The 16823-nt window shown below is 49.7% G+C and overlaps 2 protein-coding genes across 4 annotated transcripts in view; both read left to right on the top strand.

Moving 5' to 3' along the window:
- The first annotated feature begins 812 nt into the window (after positions 1-812).
- On the top strand, positions 813-5508 carry PTX4 (pentraxin 4). The gene is made up of 4 exons (XM_029049598.1): positions 813-845; positions 1064-1135; positions 2889-3693; positions 4744-5508. Exons 1-4 carry the CDS (start codon positions 813-815, stop codon positions 5376-5378), a joined length of 1545 nt encoding a protein of 514 aa, XP_028905431.1. The 3' UTR covers positions 5379-5508.
- Positions 5509-11917: 6409 nt separating this feature from the next.
- The window catches only part of CLCN7 (chloride voltage-gated channel 7), a 39529-nt gene continuing 34623 nt past the window's right edge, over positions 11918-16823 (top strand). For 2 of the 3 annotated variants that reach the window (XM_029048964.2, XM_029048963.2), the window contains exon 1: positions 11918-12079. In XM_029048964.2, coding sequence (XP_028904797.1) covers positions 11972-12079 — 108 coding nt within the window. In that variant the 5' untranslated portion in view covers positions 11918-11971. Of the gene's footprint in view, positions 12080-12202; positions 12490-16823 lie in introns of those variants that run through there. The other variant, XM_029048965.2, reaches the window with a different exon arrangement.

The raw sequence follows: 16823 nt of genomic DNA, 5'->3' as shown, positions 1-16823 counted from the left end.
ATGCTATTGTACTCTCCCAAGCACTTAGTACAGTCCTCTGCACACAGTAAGTGCTCAATAAATATAATAATGTTGGTATTTGTTAAGTGCTTACTATGTGCAGAGCACTGTTCTAAGCGCTGGGGGAGATACATGGTAATCACTTTGTCCCACGTGAGGCTCACAGTCTTCATCCCCATTTTACAGATGAGGTCACTGAGGCACAGAGAAGTTAAGTGACCTGACCACAGTCACACAGCTGACAAGTGGCAGAGCTGGGATTCGAGCCCCTGACCTCTGACTCCCAAGCCCATACTCTTTCCACTCAGCCACGCTGCTTCTCTGTTGACTCACACAAGAGAACATAGATATCTACACCCAATCCTTTGGAGAACTCATTCACTTCCACGGCTTCAAGTGTCTTCTTCTCCTCCTTCTCCTTCCCCTCTTCTTCCTCCCTTTTTCTCCCTCGTTTCTTCTTCCTTCTTCTTCATTTGCTAAGCGATTACTATATGTTAGACACTGTACTAAGCACTGGGTAGATACAAGGTAGTCAGATTGGACAGAGTCCCTGTCCCAAATGGGGCTCACAGTCTTAATCCCCATTTTTCAGGTGGGGTAACTGAGGCACAGAGAGGTGAAATGACCTGCCCAAGATCAGGCAGCAGACAAGTGGCGGATTCAGGATTAGAACCCAGATCCTCTGACTCCCAAGCCTGGCCTCCTTCTCCTAAGCCATGCTGCTTCTCCAGGAAAGAACTTGATTGCGGTTTAAAACCAGCCTCCAAGGAATGTCCGTGGAGCCTGCAGATCTCATCTGTCCGGGATAAACCATGGAGAAAAAGACAAAAACCTCCAGACAGGATGTGGGATGGAGACAGAGAAAAACAGGCCAAGCTTGAGGAGGTGGGGACGCGAGGCGAGATGTGCAAAACAGACCACTTCTCAGCCCTCTTCACTTTTGCTCTCCTTCAAAGGCTACTGAACGGTCCCCTGAAATCCAGCTCCCCTTTTCAGAATGTGCTGGGGCTCCACTTTAATCCCTGCAGGCCTTATTCTGCTTCTGCTTCCTCTCTGCCCCCAGAGTCAGCCAGTGGCAACTGGGGAGCTGAGGAAACCACCATTTCTCGAGAGACTGCGAAGACTAGAGGAACAGGTGAGCAGACCCTTTCTTTGGGACAGTGATTTCTTCCAAACTTTGAGATAAACTCTGAAATTGCAAACGGATTTATCAATTAATAGGCTTTATTCAGCACCTACTTAGTGCAAAGCCCTGTTTGAAGCGCTTGGGAGAGTACTGTAGAATTCATCGATATTGTCCACTCCTTGAGGGCAGGGATAGTATATACTTACCTATTAATAATAATAATATTCATTCATTCATTCAATAGCATTTATTGAGCACTTACTATATGCAGAGCACTGTACTAAGCGCTTGGACTGTACAACTGGGCAACAGTTAGAGAGAATCCCTGCCCAATAACAGGCTCACAGTCTAAACGGGTGAGACAGACAGCAAAGCAAAAGAGAACAAAACAGGACAACATCATCAAGATAAATAGTATCATGGAGATATACACCCCATTAACAAAATAAATAGGGTAATAAATAATATATATATAAATAAGAGTGCTGAGGGAAGGGGAAGGAGGAAGAGTAGAACATTATTATAATTATTATTATGGTATCTGATAAGCTCTTACTCTGTGCCAGGCACTGAACTAAACCCTGGGGTGTATACAAGCAAATCAGGTTTGACACAGTCCCTGTCCCATATGGGGTTCACAGTTTCAATCCCCATTTTACAAGTGAGGTAATTGAGGCACAGAAAATAATAATGATGGTGTTTGTTAAGCCCTTACTATGACTATGTGCCACGCACTATTCTAAGCCCAAGGTCAAAAAGCAGACAAATAGTGGAGCAGGGATTAGAACCCATGACCTCCTGACTCCCAGGCCTGTGTTCTATCCACCATGCCATGCTGTTGTCCCTTATTATTGTTTTCTTGTTAAGCACTTACTATGTGCCAAGCACTGAACTAATCACTGAGGTAGAAACAGGATGATCAGGTCCCACATGGGGCTCTCCCAAACACTTAATACAGTGCTCTGCACACAGTAAGCACTCAATAAATAGGATTGAATGAATGTCTCAATAAAGCAGTCGTACTTATTGAACGCTTACTGTGTGCAGAGCCCTGGACTAAGCGCTTGGGAAAGTGTGGTGCGATAGAGTTGGTAGGCACGATCCCTGCCCTCGGGGAGTTACAATCTAGTGGAGAATTTCCAGACAGGGCTGAAGTGTCCCGAAATGCACTTGGGAGAGTACAATCTAACAATATAATAGGCACATTCCCTACCCACAGTGAGTTTACAGTCTAGAGGGGGAGACAGACATTAATATAAATTTAAAAAGTTTGGATATGTGCATAAGAGCTGTGGGGCTGGGACGGGGGGATGAATAAAAGGGGCAAGTCAGGGCGACGCAGAAGGGAGTGGGAGAAAAGGAAAAGAGGGCTGAGTCAGGGAAGGCCTCTTGGAGGAGATGGGCCTTCAAGAAGGCTTTGAAAGGGATTTGAGGAGGGATGTCTGTCGGATTTGAAGAGGGAGAGAGTTCCGACCAGAGGCAGGATGTGGGCGAGAGGTCGGCAGTGAGATAGATGCGATCAAGGCACAGTGAGTAGGTTGGCATTGAGGAACAGAGTGTATGGGCTGGGTTGTAGGAGAGCAGCGAGCTGAGGTAGGAGAAGGCAAGATAACAGTGCTTTAATGCCGATGGTGAGGAGTTTCTGTGTGACGCGGGGGTCTCAAGCAAGAAGGGCTCTTTCCCCAGAGGGCTTTTGGAGACCAGGAACCAGGTGAGAGGCAGAGCCCAGGGAGACCAAGACCCCCGCATCTCTTGTTTGCAGTTCCGGCGTTTCCGGGAGGCGACCCTGACCCACCTCCAGAGGATCGCGGCCAACTACAACGTCTCCTACAACGTCGACTCCCGCTTCCAGAACCTGACCGACGGACACCTCGCCATCGCCTCCACTCTCAGGGAGACCCAAATGGCGGCCCAGGCCGATCGGAAGGGCCTGGAAAACTGGAAGAGAAAGATGGAGAAGAGGACCAAGGGGATGGGCTTGAAACTGTTAGCCCTGGAAGCCTCCCTGGAAGAAAGGGGCAGGCAGGGGGAGCAGCAAGAGAAAGAAAGGGAGGAGCAGAGGACCACCTGGTCCAATCTCACGGGGATCCTGGCGAGAGACATCAGAGCCCTACGGGCCAGCGGGAATGAGGTGAAGAGGAAACTGCGGGAATTCCGGGCCAGTATGCAAGGGCAAGAGGCCAGGCTGGAAGCCCTTGAGGAGCAGGTGCAGAGAGGCAAGCCGGGTGGCATCCTCTCTTGGGCTCCCCTCCCCGCCACCGAGGTTGGGGACCAGGCTTCACCAGAAAAGCAGGCCGGACCCCAGGACCACCACCGCAAGAGGTACCCGCCACGTCCCACGAAGGGGCAGACGGCTCCCGGGAATGGGAAGAAGCATCGGCCAAGCAGACGCCAACCCGGCTCCCCAGCCGACGCCAAGGACATCCTCCAGGATTCCTGGTCACCAAAAGCGGAGAAGGAGCCAGAGCGGGCCGCTGACAGACCCCGTATAGCCGGGGCGGCTGAGGAGAATGACAGCCCACTAAGGGAGCGGCAGCTCCCGCCACGTCCCCAGAAGCCAGGATCGAGTGAGTATACTCCTTCTCTTCGTTTCCTAGGATTCATTCATTCAATCGTTCATTCAGTTGTGTTTATTGAGTGCTTACTGCGTGCAGAGCATTGTACTAAAAGCTTGGGAGAGTACAGTATAACAATGAGCAGACACATCCGCTGCCCACAATGAACTTTCAGTCTAGTGGGATGACCTGGTGAAAAGAGGGACCCCAGAAACGTTCCCTAGAATCCGGGGTTCCACTTTTCCTCGGGACAAGGGTGATTGGAGATGGCTATCACCCCCTGAGCTGAGTGCACCCACCTCCCGGCCTTGCTCATCCCCTTCTCATTGGGAGTTTCCATTCAGGAAAGGCCCCAGGGACAACCTCCTGACCTACTTCTTCCTGGGTTTTTTTTAATGATATTTATTAAGTGCTTACTATGTGCCAGGCACTGTACCAGGCGCTGGGGTAGATACAAGCTAATCGGGTTGGACAGAATCCACGGGGTGCACGGTCTCATTCTCCATTTTGCAGATGAGGTAACCAAGGCCCAGAGAAGTGAAGTGATTTGTCCCAGGTCACACAGCAGACATGTGGTGGAGCTGGGATTAGAACCCAGGTCCTTCTGGCTCTCAAGCCCGCTCTCTATCCACTAGGCTCCGCTGCTTCCTTGAAGCTTAACCCGCTCCCTCTGGAAAATGGCCCAGCTTCCTCTTCATCCCTAAGCTCAGGATGAGAAAGCTAAGTCCTGGGGCCAGGGTGCTGGAGATTCACTTAAGAATGGTGATTTTAAGGGGTAAAAATAGCTCCATGCTCCATACTTTAGGAAATGGACCACGAGCCATCTCACACCTCAAAAAAGTATATGTAATTCAGGGGTGCCGGAAATAGTCAATTTCTCTCTCCTCTCTCTCTCGTTATATTATAATATTCATTCAATCCTATTTATTGAGAACTGTACTAAGTGCTCGGGAGAGTACAATACAGCAATAAACTGACCCATTCCCTGCCCACAACGAGCTAACGGTCTAGAGGGAGGGGGACAGACATTAACCCCACAACTCTTCCTCCCTCCACCTCCAGTGTGCAACGTGGGGCCCGTGCTGGTTTTCCCCAACTCTTCGCCCGAGAACGTGGTCACCTTCGGGCCGGGCTTCCCGGCCGGGCTGCGGGAACTGTCCGTCTGCGGCTGGATCCGCACACCGTCCGCCCGCCTGGGCACTCTCCTCTCCTACGCCACCGAAGACAACACTGGGGAGCTGGTGGTCCGCGGGGCAGATGGGCTGGGCCCCGGCTCTGTCCGCTTGGTGATCGGGGAGCCGGTGTCCCGGGACCTGCCGGTGGGGCCGCTTCTGGATGACCGGTGGCACCACATGTGCCTCATCTGGGCCTCCCAGCAGGGCAGGTACTGGTTCTACGTGGACAGGAGGCTCGTGGCCACGGGCTCCAGGTTCCAGGAGGGCTACGAGATCCCCCCTGGCGGGTCCCTGGGGCTGGGGCAGGAGCGGGGCGGGGGCCAGTCGGCCCCGGCTGAGGCTTTCGTGGGGAGCTTGGCCGGCTTTTCTCTGTGGGACCGGGCACTGGCCCCCGGGGAGGTCTCGAGCGTGGCCATGGGCCGGGGGATCCCGCCACACCCCATCCTGACCCCGGCTGACGCTCTGACCCTGGGCGGATTCGTGCGGAGGATCAACTGCACCTGCCTGGAGCAGTGCCCGTGACCCGATCAGGCCGCCTTGGGCCACCACCCCCAGCCAATCCCAGGCCCTGACTGCAGCCCAAGGGAACACTTTGCTGGGTCTCCTGATCCAGCCCCAGCCCTTAATAATTGTGGTATTTGCTAAGCGCTCACTGTGCACCAGGCACTGTAATATTAAAAAATAATAATAGTGCTTGTTAAGCGCTTACTATGTGCCAAGCACTGTTCTAAGCACTGGGGTAGATACATGTTAGGTCGGACACAGGCCCTATTCCCCATGGGGTTCACAGTCTTAATCCCCATTTACAGATGTGGGAACTGAGGCCCAGAGAAGTAAAGAGACTAGCTCAAGCTCACACAGCAGATATGTGGCAGAGCCAGGATTAGAACCCATGACCTTTGACTCCTAGGCCCGTGCTCTATCCATTAGGCCATGCTGCTTCTAGGCTTCTGTCCTAGCTAGGTCCAGTGGCCCGCCTCATCCAAATGCTAGCCAGCTTCCCATTACTTCTACGCGCTCTATAATTGTTTTCATGGTATTTGTTAAGCACTTACTATGTACCAGGAACTGAACTAAGCGCTGTGGTAGATGCAAACTATTCAGGTTGGACACTGTCCCTGGCCCATGTGGGGTTCACAGTCTTAACCCCCATTTTCCAGATGAGGAAACTGAGGTCCAGAGAAGTGAAGCCATTTGACCCAGGTCATACAGCGGATGAGTAGGTGGGGCCGGGATTAGAACTCAGGTCTTCTGACTCACAGGCCCGGGCTCTCTCCATTAGGCTGCCCTGCTTCTTACAACATTCATGCATGTCAGTCAGTCAGTTAGTTGTATTTATGGAGCACTTATTCTGTGCAGAGCATTGTACTAAGCACATGGGAAAGTACAATACAACAGACACAGTGGACACTCCCACAGAATGGCTTATGTGATGTCACCCCCGTTATGCTGCAGGCTTGATAAAACATGGTTCCTCATCTGGCAGAAGGGAAGTGTGGCCTAGTAGAAAGAGCCCAGGCTTAGGAGTTAGAAGACCTGAATTCTACTCCTAGTTCTATCACTTATCTGCTGTGTGACCTAGGGCATGTCACTTTCACTTCTCTGTGCCTCAGTTCCCTCATCTGCAGAATGGGGATTTAATACCTGTTCTCCCAGGTGGGAAGTGATAATTTTTATCTAAGAGAAACAGCGGGGCATTGTGGCAAGAGCCCGGGCTTGGGAGTCCGAGGACGTGGGTTCTAATCTTGGCTCTGCCACTTATCAGTTGTGTGACTTTGGGCAAGTCACTTCATTTCTCTGTGGCTCAGTTACCTCATCTGTAAAATGGGGATTCAGTCTGTGAGCCCCAAGTCTGATTACCCTGTATCTACCCCAGTGCTAAGAACAGTGATTGCCATATAGTTAGCGCTTAACAAATACTATTACTATTATTATAATTAGTATCTACCACAGCAATTAGTACAATGCTCGCCACACCGGAAGTGCTTAAATACCAAACTTATTGTCACAGCTTCTTTGGGCCTCACTTTCCTCATCTTTTCAAATCGTATTTGTTCAGCGCTTTCTATGTGCCAGACACTGCTCTGAGCGCTGAGATAGATACAAGTGAATGAGGTTGGACAAGGTCCACGTCCCACATGGCACTCACAAGCTTAATCCCCATTTTTCAGATGAGGTTACTGAGGTCCAGAGAAGTTAAGCGGCTTGCCCAAGGTCACCCAGTGGCCAAATGGATGAGCCGGAACTAGAACTCAGCTCCTCCTGACTCCCAGGGACGTGATCTGTCCACTAAGCCACGCTACTTCTAAAATGAGGGCTCAGTACCTGCTCTCCCTACCCCTTAGGCTGCGAGCCCCGCATGGGATGGTAACTCTGCCCGAACTGATCATCTGGTATCTTCCCCGGCGCTCAGTACAGTGCTTGGCACAGGACAAGCATTTAACAAATATCACAATGATCATTGTAATTATTAGTAGCCACTAGGGCCGTCGGCGGCCACCCTATTATCGTTCTGGTCCTGGTGGGGACTTAATAGATGTCCCATTCTGCTCTCCAGATACATCACTTGACCGTGAGTCAGAGTGAGAACAAGGCATGTGATCAACGCGATGAACACTTTTGATCATTCTTCTTTCCCTTCTATGATCTGTGCTAGGCCCCATTATAGTAATGGCATTTATCGAGAGCCTACCACTGATTAAATTTGAATCTCCGATTAACCTGTTTATCCTGCTTGCTCTAATAACTGTACTAATAATCGATCAATCAATCAATGGTACTTATTGAGTGCCTTAATAAATATTTTATGCAATCAGAACGAAAGTGCACGGTTCTTCTCAGGCAGAAAATATCGGTTGGATATATTCGTGGCTGAGAGGTCCCCGGGCTATTAGAGGAATAAATTAGGGGTATGAACAATTCTAATGGAGGGACTGAATGGCAGAGGACATCTATTCTTTTCAGCATCCTTTGCTGTCACTAGAATACTGAGCTGGAGGGATCATTCATCTGACTCAATGCGGCAGGTTTATAGTCTGGTCTACCCATGCCTCATCGTGCAACAGTAATAACAACAATGATAATAATAATGATGGCATTTGTTGAGCACTTACTATGTGCCAAGCACTGCTCTAAGTGCTGGGGGGGATACACAGTAATCAGGTTGTCCCACGTGGGGCTCACAGTCTTAATCCCCATTTTACAGATGAGGGAACTGAGACCGAGAGAAGTGAGGTGACCTGCCCAAAGTCACACAGCTGACAAGTGGCAGAGTAGGGATTAGAACCCACAGCCTCTGACTCCCTAGCCCGGGCTCTTTCCACTGAGCCATGCGGCTTCTCTACAGTAGAGCTTCAGACTCCAGATGAGAAGGTTGCAAGTTAGGAAGCTGCTTGGCCCAGTGGAAGGATCAAGGACTTGGGAGTCAGAGGACCTGGGTTCTAATCCCAGCTCTGCCAATTGCTTGCTGTGTGATCTTGGGCAAGTCCCTTCACTTCTCTGTGCCTCAGTTACCTCCTCTGTAAAGTGGGGACTGAGACTGAGAACCCCACGAGAGACAGGGACTGTGTCCAATCTGATTTACTTGTATCCACCCCAGAGTTTAGCACTGTGCCTGGCACATAGTAAGCGCTTAACAAATACCATCACTTAGCAAATGCTATTAAAATAAATCCTAAGGGGGTCCATAGGAATATCTTAAAAAACAGCATGACCTAGTGGAAAGAGCCCAGGCCTGGACGTCAGAGGACCTGGGTTCTCACGCCAGCTCTGCCATTGGTCTGCTGTGTGACCCTGAAAGTCACTTCACTTCTCTGGGCCTCGGTTCCCTCATCTGTAAAATAGGGATGAAAACTGAGAGTCCCATGTGGGACATGGATTGGGCCCAATCTGATTAGCTTGAATCTACCACAGCGCTTAGTATCGTGCCTGGCACAGAGTAAGGGCTTAACAGATACCATTAAAAAAAAATCCATTAGCACCACAATCGATTCCTTGCATGGGTTCCTGGCCCTGAGGCCTCCACCCTGTGGCTCATTAGTTATTCCCAATAGAAAACTTCATTATCACCTTGTAGCATATGTTTGCTGTTATAACTTGCTGGATTTTTTTCTTTTAATGGTATTTGTTAAAACCCTTCCTATGTGCCAAACAGTCTTCTAAGCAGGGGGTAGATACAAGCTGATCCGTTTGGACACAGTCCCTGTCCCACATGGGGCTCACAGTCTTAATCCCCATTTTACCGGTGAAGGAAATGAGGCCCAGGGTAGCGAAGTGATTTTCCCGAGGCCACACAGGAGACAATTTGCTGAGCCGGACTTAGAACCCAGGTTCTTCTGATTCCCAGGCCTGGGCTCTTTGCGCTAAGCCATGCTGCCTCTCCTGCTGTTGTCACGGGAATAAGAGGATTCCAATCCACACATCTCTGATTCGGAAGGCTCACAATATCTTCACTTTTCCTAAAGCCCTAACCACCTCGTTTGGGAAGCCTGAGGGTTGTGGAGGTTGGGAAGGCCGGCTTCTTCCTTAAACCTGTCAGTAAGTCCCTGGCCGCCGTGCCCTTCGTCTGCCTGACCAATGTTTTCCTCTTTTTGGGTTCTTCCCCTATTTATTATTATCCCCCAGCTTCTGGGAGAAGTGGCAAGTCCTTGTCATGACCCACTAGGTCTCACTTCACTCCAAAGGCCCTGAGCGGGGAGTTGCTTGTCTTTGGGCCGGTGGGTTGGCTAATCGCCTGATTCTATTGTGCTGTGACAGGCTGGTTTTCACAGGGTCTGCCCCATAGATGTCATCTTCATGCTGTGAATGAGGGGGGTCAGTCAGCCAGTCGTATTTATTGAGCGTTTACTGGGTGCAGAGCACTGTATGTAGCACTTAGGGGGAGTACAATATAACAATAAGCAGATACGTTCCCTGCCCCCAAGGAGCTTACAATTTAGAGGGGGGAGAGAGATGTTAATACAAATAAATAAATTACAGACATGTACATAAGTGCTGTGGGGCTGGGAGCGGGGATAAATAAGGGGAGCAAGTCAGGGCCACCCAGAAGGGAGTGGGAGAAGAAAAAAGGAGGGCTTAGTCTGGAAAGGCCTCGTGGAGGAGATGTGCCTTCAATAAGGCTTTGATTTCTCTCTCTTCTTTCATTCGTTCTACAAATACGATTGAGTGAATAAAGGAGTGGAGAATGATTGTCAGATATGAGGAGGGAAGGCGTTCCATATCTGTCAATTATTTATTTCTATTATGGTTTGCCTCCCCCTCTACGTTGTAAGGTCCTTGTGGGCATGTGTCTACCAGCTCTGTTGTATTAGGGCTTAGTACAGTGCTCCACATAAGGAAAGTGATTAATAAATAACCTTTGACTGATGGATTGACTGATGTCAGGCGTGCTGGTTTTCAGGGCACGGCCTCCTTCTACCTCAGTTCCTCCAGCGAGTCTGTGGTAGCCGAACTCAATGGCTGTGGAGCAAACGGGGAGAGTAATGACACATCCTAGGTTTGGATGGATTTCCCCCATAATGCTCTGGTTATTAATAATAATGAATAATTATGGTATCTGTTAAGTGTTTACTATGTGCCAAGCATGTACTAAGCACTGGGGTAGACACAAGATCATCAGGTCCCACATGGGGCTCGCATTCTAAGTAGAAGGGAGAACAGGTATTGATTCCTCATTTTGCAGATGAGGGAACTGAGTAACTGTGAAGTGTAGTGGTTCACCCAAAGTCATATACAGCAGACAAGTGGCAGAGCCGAGATTAGAACCCAGGTCCTCTGACTCCCAAACCCGGGCTCTTTCCAATAGGCCACTATCCTTCTGGTCAACAATCATTACACTGTGCTGTCTGTGTCCCTCACTAGGCTGTAAGCTTCTTGTGGGCAAGGCATGTGTTTATAACAACATTATTGTTATGTTGCACTCTCCCAAACGCTTAGTACAGTGCTGCTTTGAACATAGTAAGTGCTCAATAAATACAATTGTGTGAGTGAATGAATGAATGAACTCACAAGACATCAGTTTCGTCTGGTTGCCTCTGTATCTGCCAAGGCTCAGTGGCCACCCTAAAGCTGGTAAGGAAGGTGTCAGTAGCACTGCTGAGCAATATTAGGATTTCTGCACCACTCAGAGAGCCAAACACCAACTGTCATTCACACTTTGAATTAGGTGAACTAGCCTAAGTCATTCAATCAACCAATCAATAATAATAATATGGTATTTATTGAGTGTTCACTCTGTGCAGAGTACTGTACTTCGGTTGGGAGAGTATAATACAACGGAGTAGGTTGAGACGATCCCTGGCCTCAAGGAGAATCCTAGCAGTAATCCTATTCCCATTTACAGAAGGGGAAACTGAGGCCCAGCGAGGCCTCTGAGAGCTTGTGACTATCAGACTGAAAATCATGCCTCGGATCCCTTCCTTGGAGAATGCCGATTAGCCAAACAGGGAAGTTTGAACAGTGCTCTGCATCCGCTAAACGCTCGATAAATATGACTGAATGAATGAATTCAAAAACTCAGCCAGGCGCGAAAGAGCGTGGCTTAGTGGCAAGAGCCCGGACTTGGGAGTCAGAGGTCATGGGTTCTAATCCTGGCTCTGCCACTTATCAGCTGTGTGACTTTGGGCAAGTCACTTTGTTTCTCTGGGCCTGAGTTCCCTCATCTGTAAAGTGGGGATGCAGACTGTGATATCCACGTGGGACAACCTGATGACCTTGTATCTCCCCCAGCGCTGAGAACGGTGCTCGGGACACAGTAAGCGCTTAACAAATACCATCATCGTTATTATTATCATTATTATTATTATTCTCTGGGTCTCAGTTCCTTCATCTGTAAAATGGGGATGAAGACTGTGAAGCCCCACGTGGGACAACCTGATGACCTTGTATCTCCCCCAGCGCCGAGAACGGTGCTGGGGACACAGTCAGCGCTTCACAAATACCATCATTATGAATACTATGGTATTATTATTAGTGAAGCGGCGGCTGAGGGGGCGAACTACAATCCCCAGCATGCCCCGCGGCCCACCGCGGGCCCCGCCCTTCGCGGCGGCGGGTCACGTGGGCAAACATATGCAGGCGCCGGCTCCCTCCCAGGCCGCCCTCGCCCCTGCCCGGGCATGGCCAACGTCTCCAAGAAGGTGTCGTGGTCCGGCCGCGACCAGGAGGACGCCGAGCCGCACGGGGAGAACACCCCGCTGCTGAACGGAGCCGGGCCCGGCCGCCGGGTGAGGAGGGCCAAGGGCGGGACGGGCCTGGCGGGGCCTGGCAGGGCCTGGCAGGGCCTGGCAGGGCCTGGCAGGGCGGGGGGCGGCCTCCGACACCTCCTCGCCCCCTCACAGAGTCGGGGGGTCCCCGACCCCTCCCTCGGGGACCGTCCCCTTCTCTTCCGGCCCCCCTGACAGGGCCCTGCCCCCAGGAGCCCCGGAGGCGTCTGGGTAATGGCAGGAGTCGGGGCCGCAGGGGAGGCCGGGAGTTTGGGTGGCAGCCAGCGGGCCCCTCTCAGGCCCGGGACGCCCATGGTGGGGATCGGGCTGGTCCTGGGGGGTCGATTATCCATTCGTTTCCAGCCCACCCGGGTGGTGAAAGACGACCGACAAACCCGAGGGGTGCAGCCGACCGACCGAAAGATGTGATGGTACTTCGAGACTCTAAGCTCGGTGTGGGCAGGGGTTGTCTCTCTTTACTGCCCACTGGCACTTTCCAAGCGCTCAGCACGGTGCTGCGCACATAGTGAGCGCTCAATAAATACGAGCGAGTGAATGAGGAACCCCCGGCCCGAGAGGAGGGGAAGTTTGGCGGAGAGATTGGGGTTTTAAGGAGAGAGAAAGAGATCTGCCTAGTCATCTCCTGTGCCGTTCTCGTTTACAACATTGACCGAAAAGACGTCTAGAGGTAGTAGCTGTGAGGTATTTAAACGTTTAGCATGAGCCAGGGCCTGTACTAAACTCTGGCGTTGATGCAACATAAGCAGGGGAGGTATCTGTTATGTGTTAAGTGACCTTAGGTAAGTCACTTCCCTTCCTCCCGGCCTTAACTGTAAAATGGGGATTGAGACCGTGAGCCACACGTGAGACGGGGACTGGGTCCAACTTGATTTGCTTGTTTTCACCTCAGATACCTAAACTCGTTGTGAGCAGGGAATGTATCTGTTTATTGTGGTACTCTCCCGAGCGCGTAGTACAGGCGGAAGCGCTCAGTAAATACAACTGCATGAATGAATACTTGGCATTCACAGACTAAGAGGAAAGAAAACAGGTATTGGATTGTTTGCCCCTCTCTATAGACTGGAAGCCCCTTGTGGGCACAGAATATGCCAACTAATCCTCTTGGATCCTCCTAAGCACTTACTAAAGTCCTTCATTAATAATATAATAGTTAAGCGCTTACTATGTGCCAGGCATTGTGCTGAGCGCTGAGGTGGACCCAGGCACATCAAATTGGACACAGTCCCTGTCCCATGTGGGGATCACAGCCTCAGTCCCCATTTTACAGTTAAAGGAACTGAGGCACTTGACTTCTCTATGGTCACCCAGCAGACAATTGGTGGAATAGGGATTAGAACCCATGACCTTCTGACTTCCAGGCCTGTGTTTTATCCACTGTGCCACGCTGCTTCTTCGTTACTTTGAAAAACAGTAAGCCTTCAATAAATGCCATGGGTGATTGATTGAGTCCCTATTTTACAGATGAGGAAATAGGCCCAGAATTGAAGTGACTGGCCCCAAATCATGCAGCAGCCAGGCAGAGCCAGGATTCAAACCCAGATCCCCCGACCCCCAGATCTGGACTCTGTCCAGTAGACTTCACACTGCTTCTCATTCTCATCTTTCTCCTTGGGAGAAAAATCCTAATGAAACCTGGGAAGCAGAGGGATTTGGATGCTTGAAAATTCCCCAGTAAGTCATTGTTGCAGTTTGTCTGCGAGGGGTGGAGAAAAGCTAGTGTCCATTGCATGCCAAACACTGTGCTCTGCACAGATACGAGATAATCAGATCAGACTTGGTTCCGCCCCTCACGGGACTAAGAGAGGAGAGAGAACGCGGGGATCTTAGCCCCATTTTACAGACGATGAAACTGTGAGGCCCAGAAACACTAAGCGACTTGCCCAAACTCAGTTAGTGGTATTTATTGAGCACTTACTATGGGCAGAGCACTGTGCTAAATGCTTAAGTCACCCAGCAGGTCAGTGACGGAGCTTGGATGCCAACTTCACATGTGTGGATTCTTAGTTCCATGCTGTTTCCGCAAGCCCCCTCTCCCTCCGACGTTATAAAATGGCCCCTGGTCTGAACCGTCCAGTATGAAGTGTCATGTTTTCATTTTCTCTCGTCCTAACATACACTTGCTTTGGTTGATTTGCTTGCTGTCTCAATGTCATTCTAATGAGTGTGATCATCTGTGCCTACTGTCTGCCGAGCGTTGTGCTCAGTGCTAGGGTATGGGGATAACCCGATTGGGCACAGTCCCTGTCCCACTCCAGGCTCACGGTTTAAGAGGAAGGAAGGAAGGACAGAGATCTTATCCGCCCCCCATTTTACAGAGGAGGACACTGAGGGTCTGAAGAGGTTAAGTGGTGTCCAGTGGCAGGGCTGGGTTCTAAACCCGGCTCTCCCACTTGTCTCCTGTGTGACTCTGGGCAAGTCACTTCACTTCTCTGCGCCTTAGTTTCCTCTTCTGTAAACTGGGGAGTAAATTCCTAGTCTCCTTCCCTCTTCGACTGTGAGCACCATGTGGGACAGGGACTGTGTCCAAGCTGATGTCCCAGTGTTTGGAACGTAGTAAGAGCTTAAAAAATATCATTACTACGATGGGTTTTTATTATTAGCAATAATATTATTTCGTTTATCATTTTATTGTGTTATTTTATATTTATAATATACAATATTATATTTATTTATGTATTTATATTTACATGTGATATATGTTTAGATATTCGTATTATATTTATTATATTATAAGGGTTTTCATTATTTGCAGTAATAATATCGTTACCACAGTGTACTCTCCCAAGCACTTAGTACAGTGCTTTGCACACAGTAAACACTTAATAAATACGATTGAATGAATGAATGAGGCTCTTGAGAGATGCGGCTCGAGAAGCAGCGTCACTCAGCGGAAAGAGCACAGGCTTGAGGTCGTGGGTTCTAATTCCAGCTCCACCACTTGTCAGCTGTGTGACTTTGGTCAAGTCACTTCACTTCTCTGTGCATCAGTTCCCTCATCTGTAAAATGGGGATTAAGACTGTGAGTCCCACGTGGGACAACCTGATCACCTTGTATCCCCCCAGCGCTTAGAACAGTGCTTTGCACATAGTAAGTGCTTAACAGATACCATTGTTGTTATTATTATTACCACCTCCCAGTGTCTTGATTCAGATGAGAGCTGGCAGAATGGTGTGATGTCTGCTTTTCTCTCCGGTCATGGGATGCAGGGGTGAGCCAGCAGAGGAAAGATCAGGTGGCTGGAAAAGACAAAAATGCAGAGCCAATTAATTGCTTTTCGTCAGGGTAGAAGAAATTCAGGATTGGCTCTAGGGTGGTAACTTAAATGAAGAAAATCCTTCCATGGAAAAACCCTTTCAAGGAGAAGCAGCGTGGCCTAGCGGAAAGAGCACAAGTCTGGGAGTCATGAGGTCCTGGGTTCTAATCCCGGCTTGGCCACTTGTCCGCCGTGTGACTTTGGGCAAGTCACTTCGCTTCTCTGGTCCTCAGTGACCTCATCTGTAAAATGGGGATTAAGACGATGAGCCCCATGTCCCCTTCTAGACCGTGAGCCCGTTGTTGTGTAGGGATTGTCTCTATCTGTTGCCCAATTGTACTTTCCAAGCGCTTAGTACAGGGCTCTGCAGCCAGTAACGCTCAATAAATACGAATGAATGAATGATGGGGAATATGTCCAATCTGCTAAGCCTGTGTCTGCCCCAGTGCTCAGCACAGCACACAGTAAATGCTTAACAGATCACCTTAAAAAAAAAAAGCCCAGTTTTAGAGACACAAAAGAGAATTGAAAGGAAGAAAAAGTGCAGGCTACAGTCTGAAGCTTTTGAAAACATTTTTTTTTTAAAAAAAAAAGGTTTTTATTAAGCGCTTACTATGTGCCAGACACTGTACTAAGTGCTGGGGCTGGATAGAAGCAAATCAGATTGGCCACAATCCATGTCCCACATGGGGCTCACAGTCTGAATCCCCATTTCACAGATGAGGGAACTGAGGCCCAGAAAAGTGAAGTGATTTGTCCAAGGTCCCACAGGAGACAAGTGGCAGAGCCAGGATGAGAACCCAGGTCCTCTGACTCCCAGGCCCGGGCTCTTTCCACTAGACCTCGCTGCTTTTCTAAAAAAGTGTACCACAGCAGTGATAGTAAAATATTCGTTGAGTGCCCCTGGGTGCCAGCCACTGCCTAAGGAATTGGAAAAATCCAACGGAAAAGAGTGTCATGGTCCGTGCCCACAAGAAAGTTACAATCCTGTTGGATTTACAAATAGAACCATCACAATCCACACACAATACTAATAACTCTAGTTTTTTTTTCAGCACTTAATATGCCTCAGCCACCGAACTAAGCACTGGGATGGATACAGGCAAATGGGGTTGGACACTGTGCCTATCCCCATTTTACAGGTGAGGGAACTGAGGCGCAGAGAAATGAAGTGCCTTGCCCAGGGCGACAAGTGGCCGAACAGGGATTAGAACCCATGGCCTTCCGACTCCCAGGCCCAGGCTCAATCCGTTACAACATGCTGTACTTGAATGGACAGACTGAATAAGCAAGAGAAGCAGCGTGGCTCAATGGAAAGAGCCCGGGCTTGGGAGTCAGAGGTCGTGGGTTCTAATCCCGGCTCTGCCACTTGTCATCTGTGTGACGTTGGGCAAGTCACTTAACTTCTCTGTGGCTCAGTTACCTCATCTGGAAAATGGGGATTAAGACTGTGAACCCCACATGGGCTAACCTGATCACCTTGTATCACC

This window comes from Ornithorhynchus anatinus, chromosome 21 (assembly GCF_004115215.2).
Source record: "Ornithorhynchus anatinus isolate Pmale09 chromosome 21, mOrnAna1.pri.v4, whole genome shotgun sequence".
Classification (NCBI taxonomy): domain Eukaryota; kingdom Metazoa; phylum Chordata; class Mammalia; order Monotremata; family Ornithorhynchidae; genus Ornithorhynchus; species Ornithorhynchus anatinus.
The sequence above is the reverse complement of the archived record's forward strand: the minus strand, read 5'-3'. Positions and strand labels throughout refer to the sequence as shown.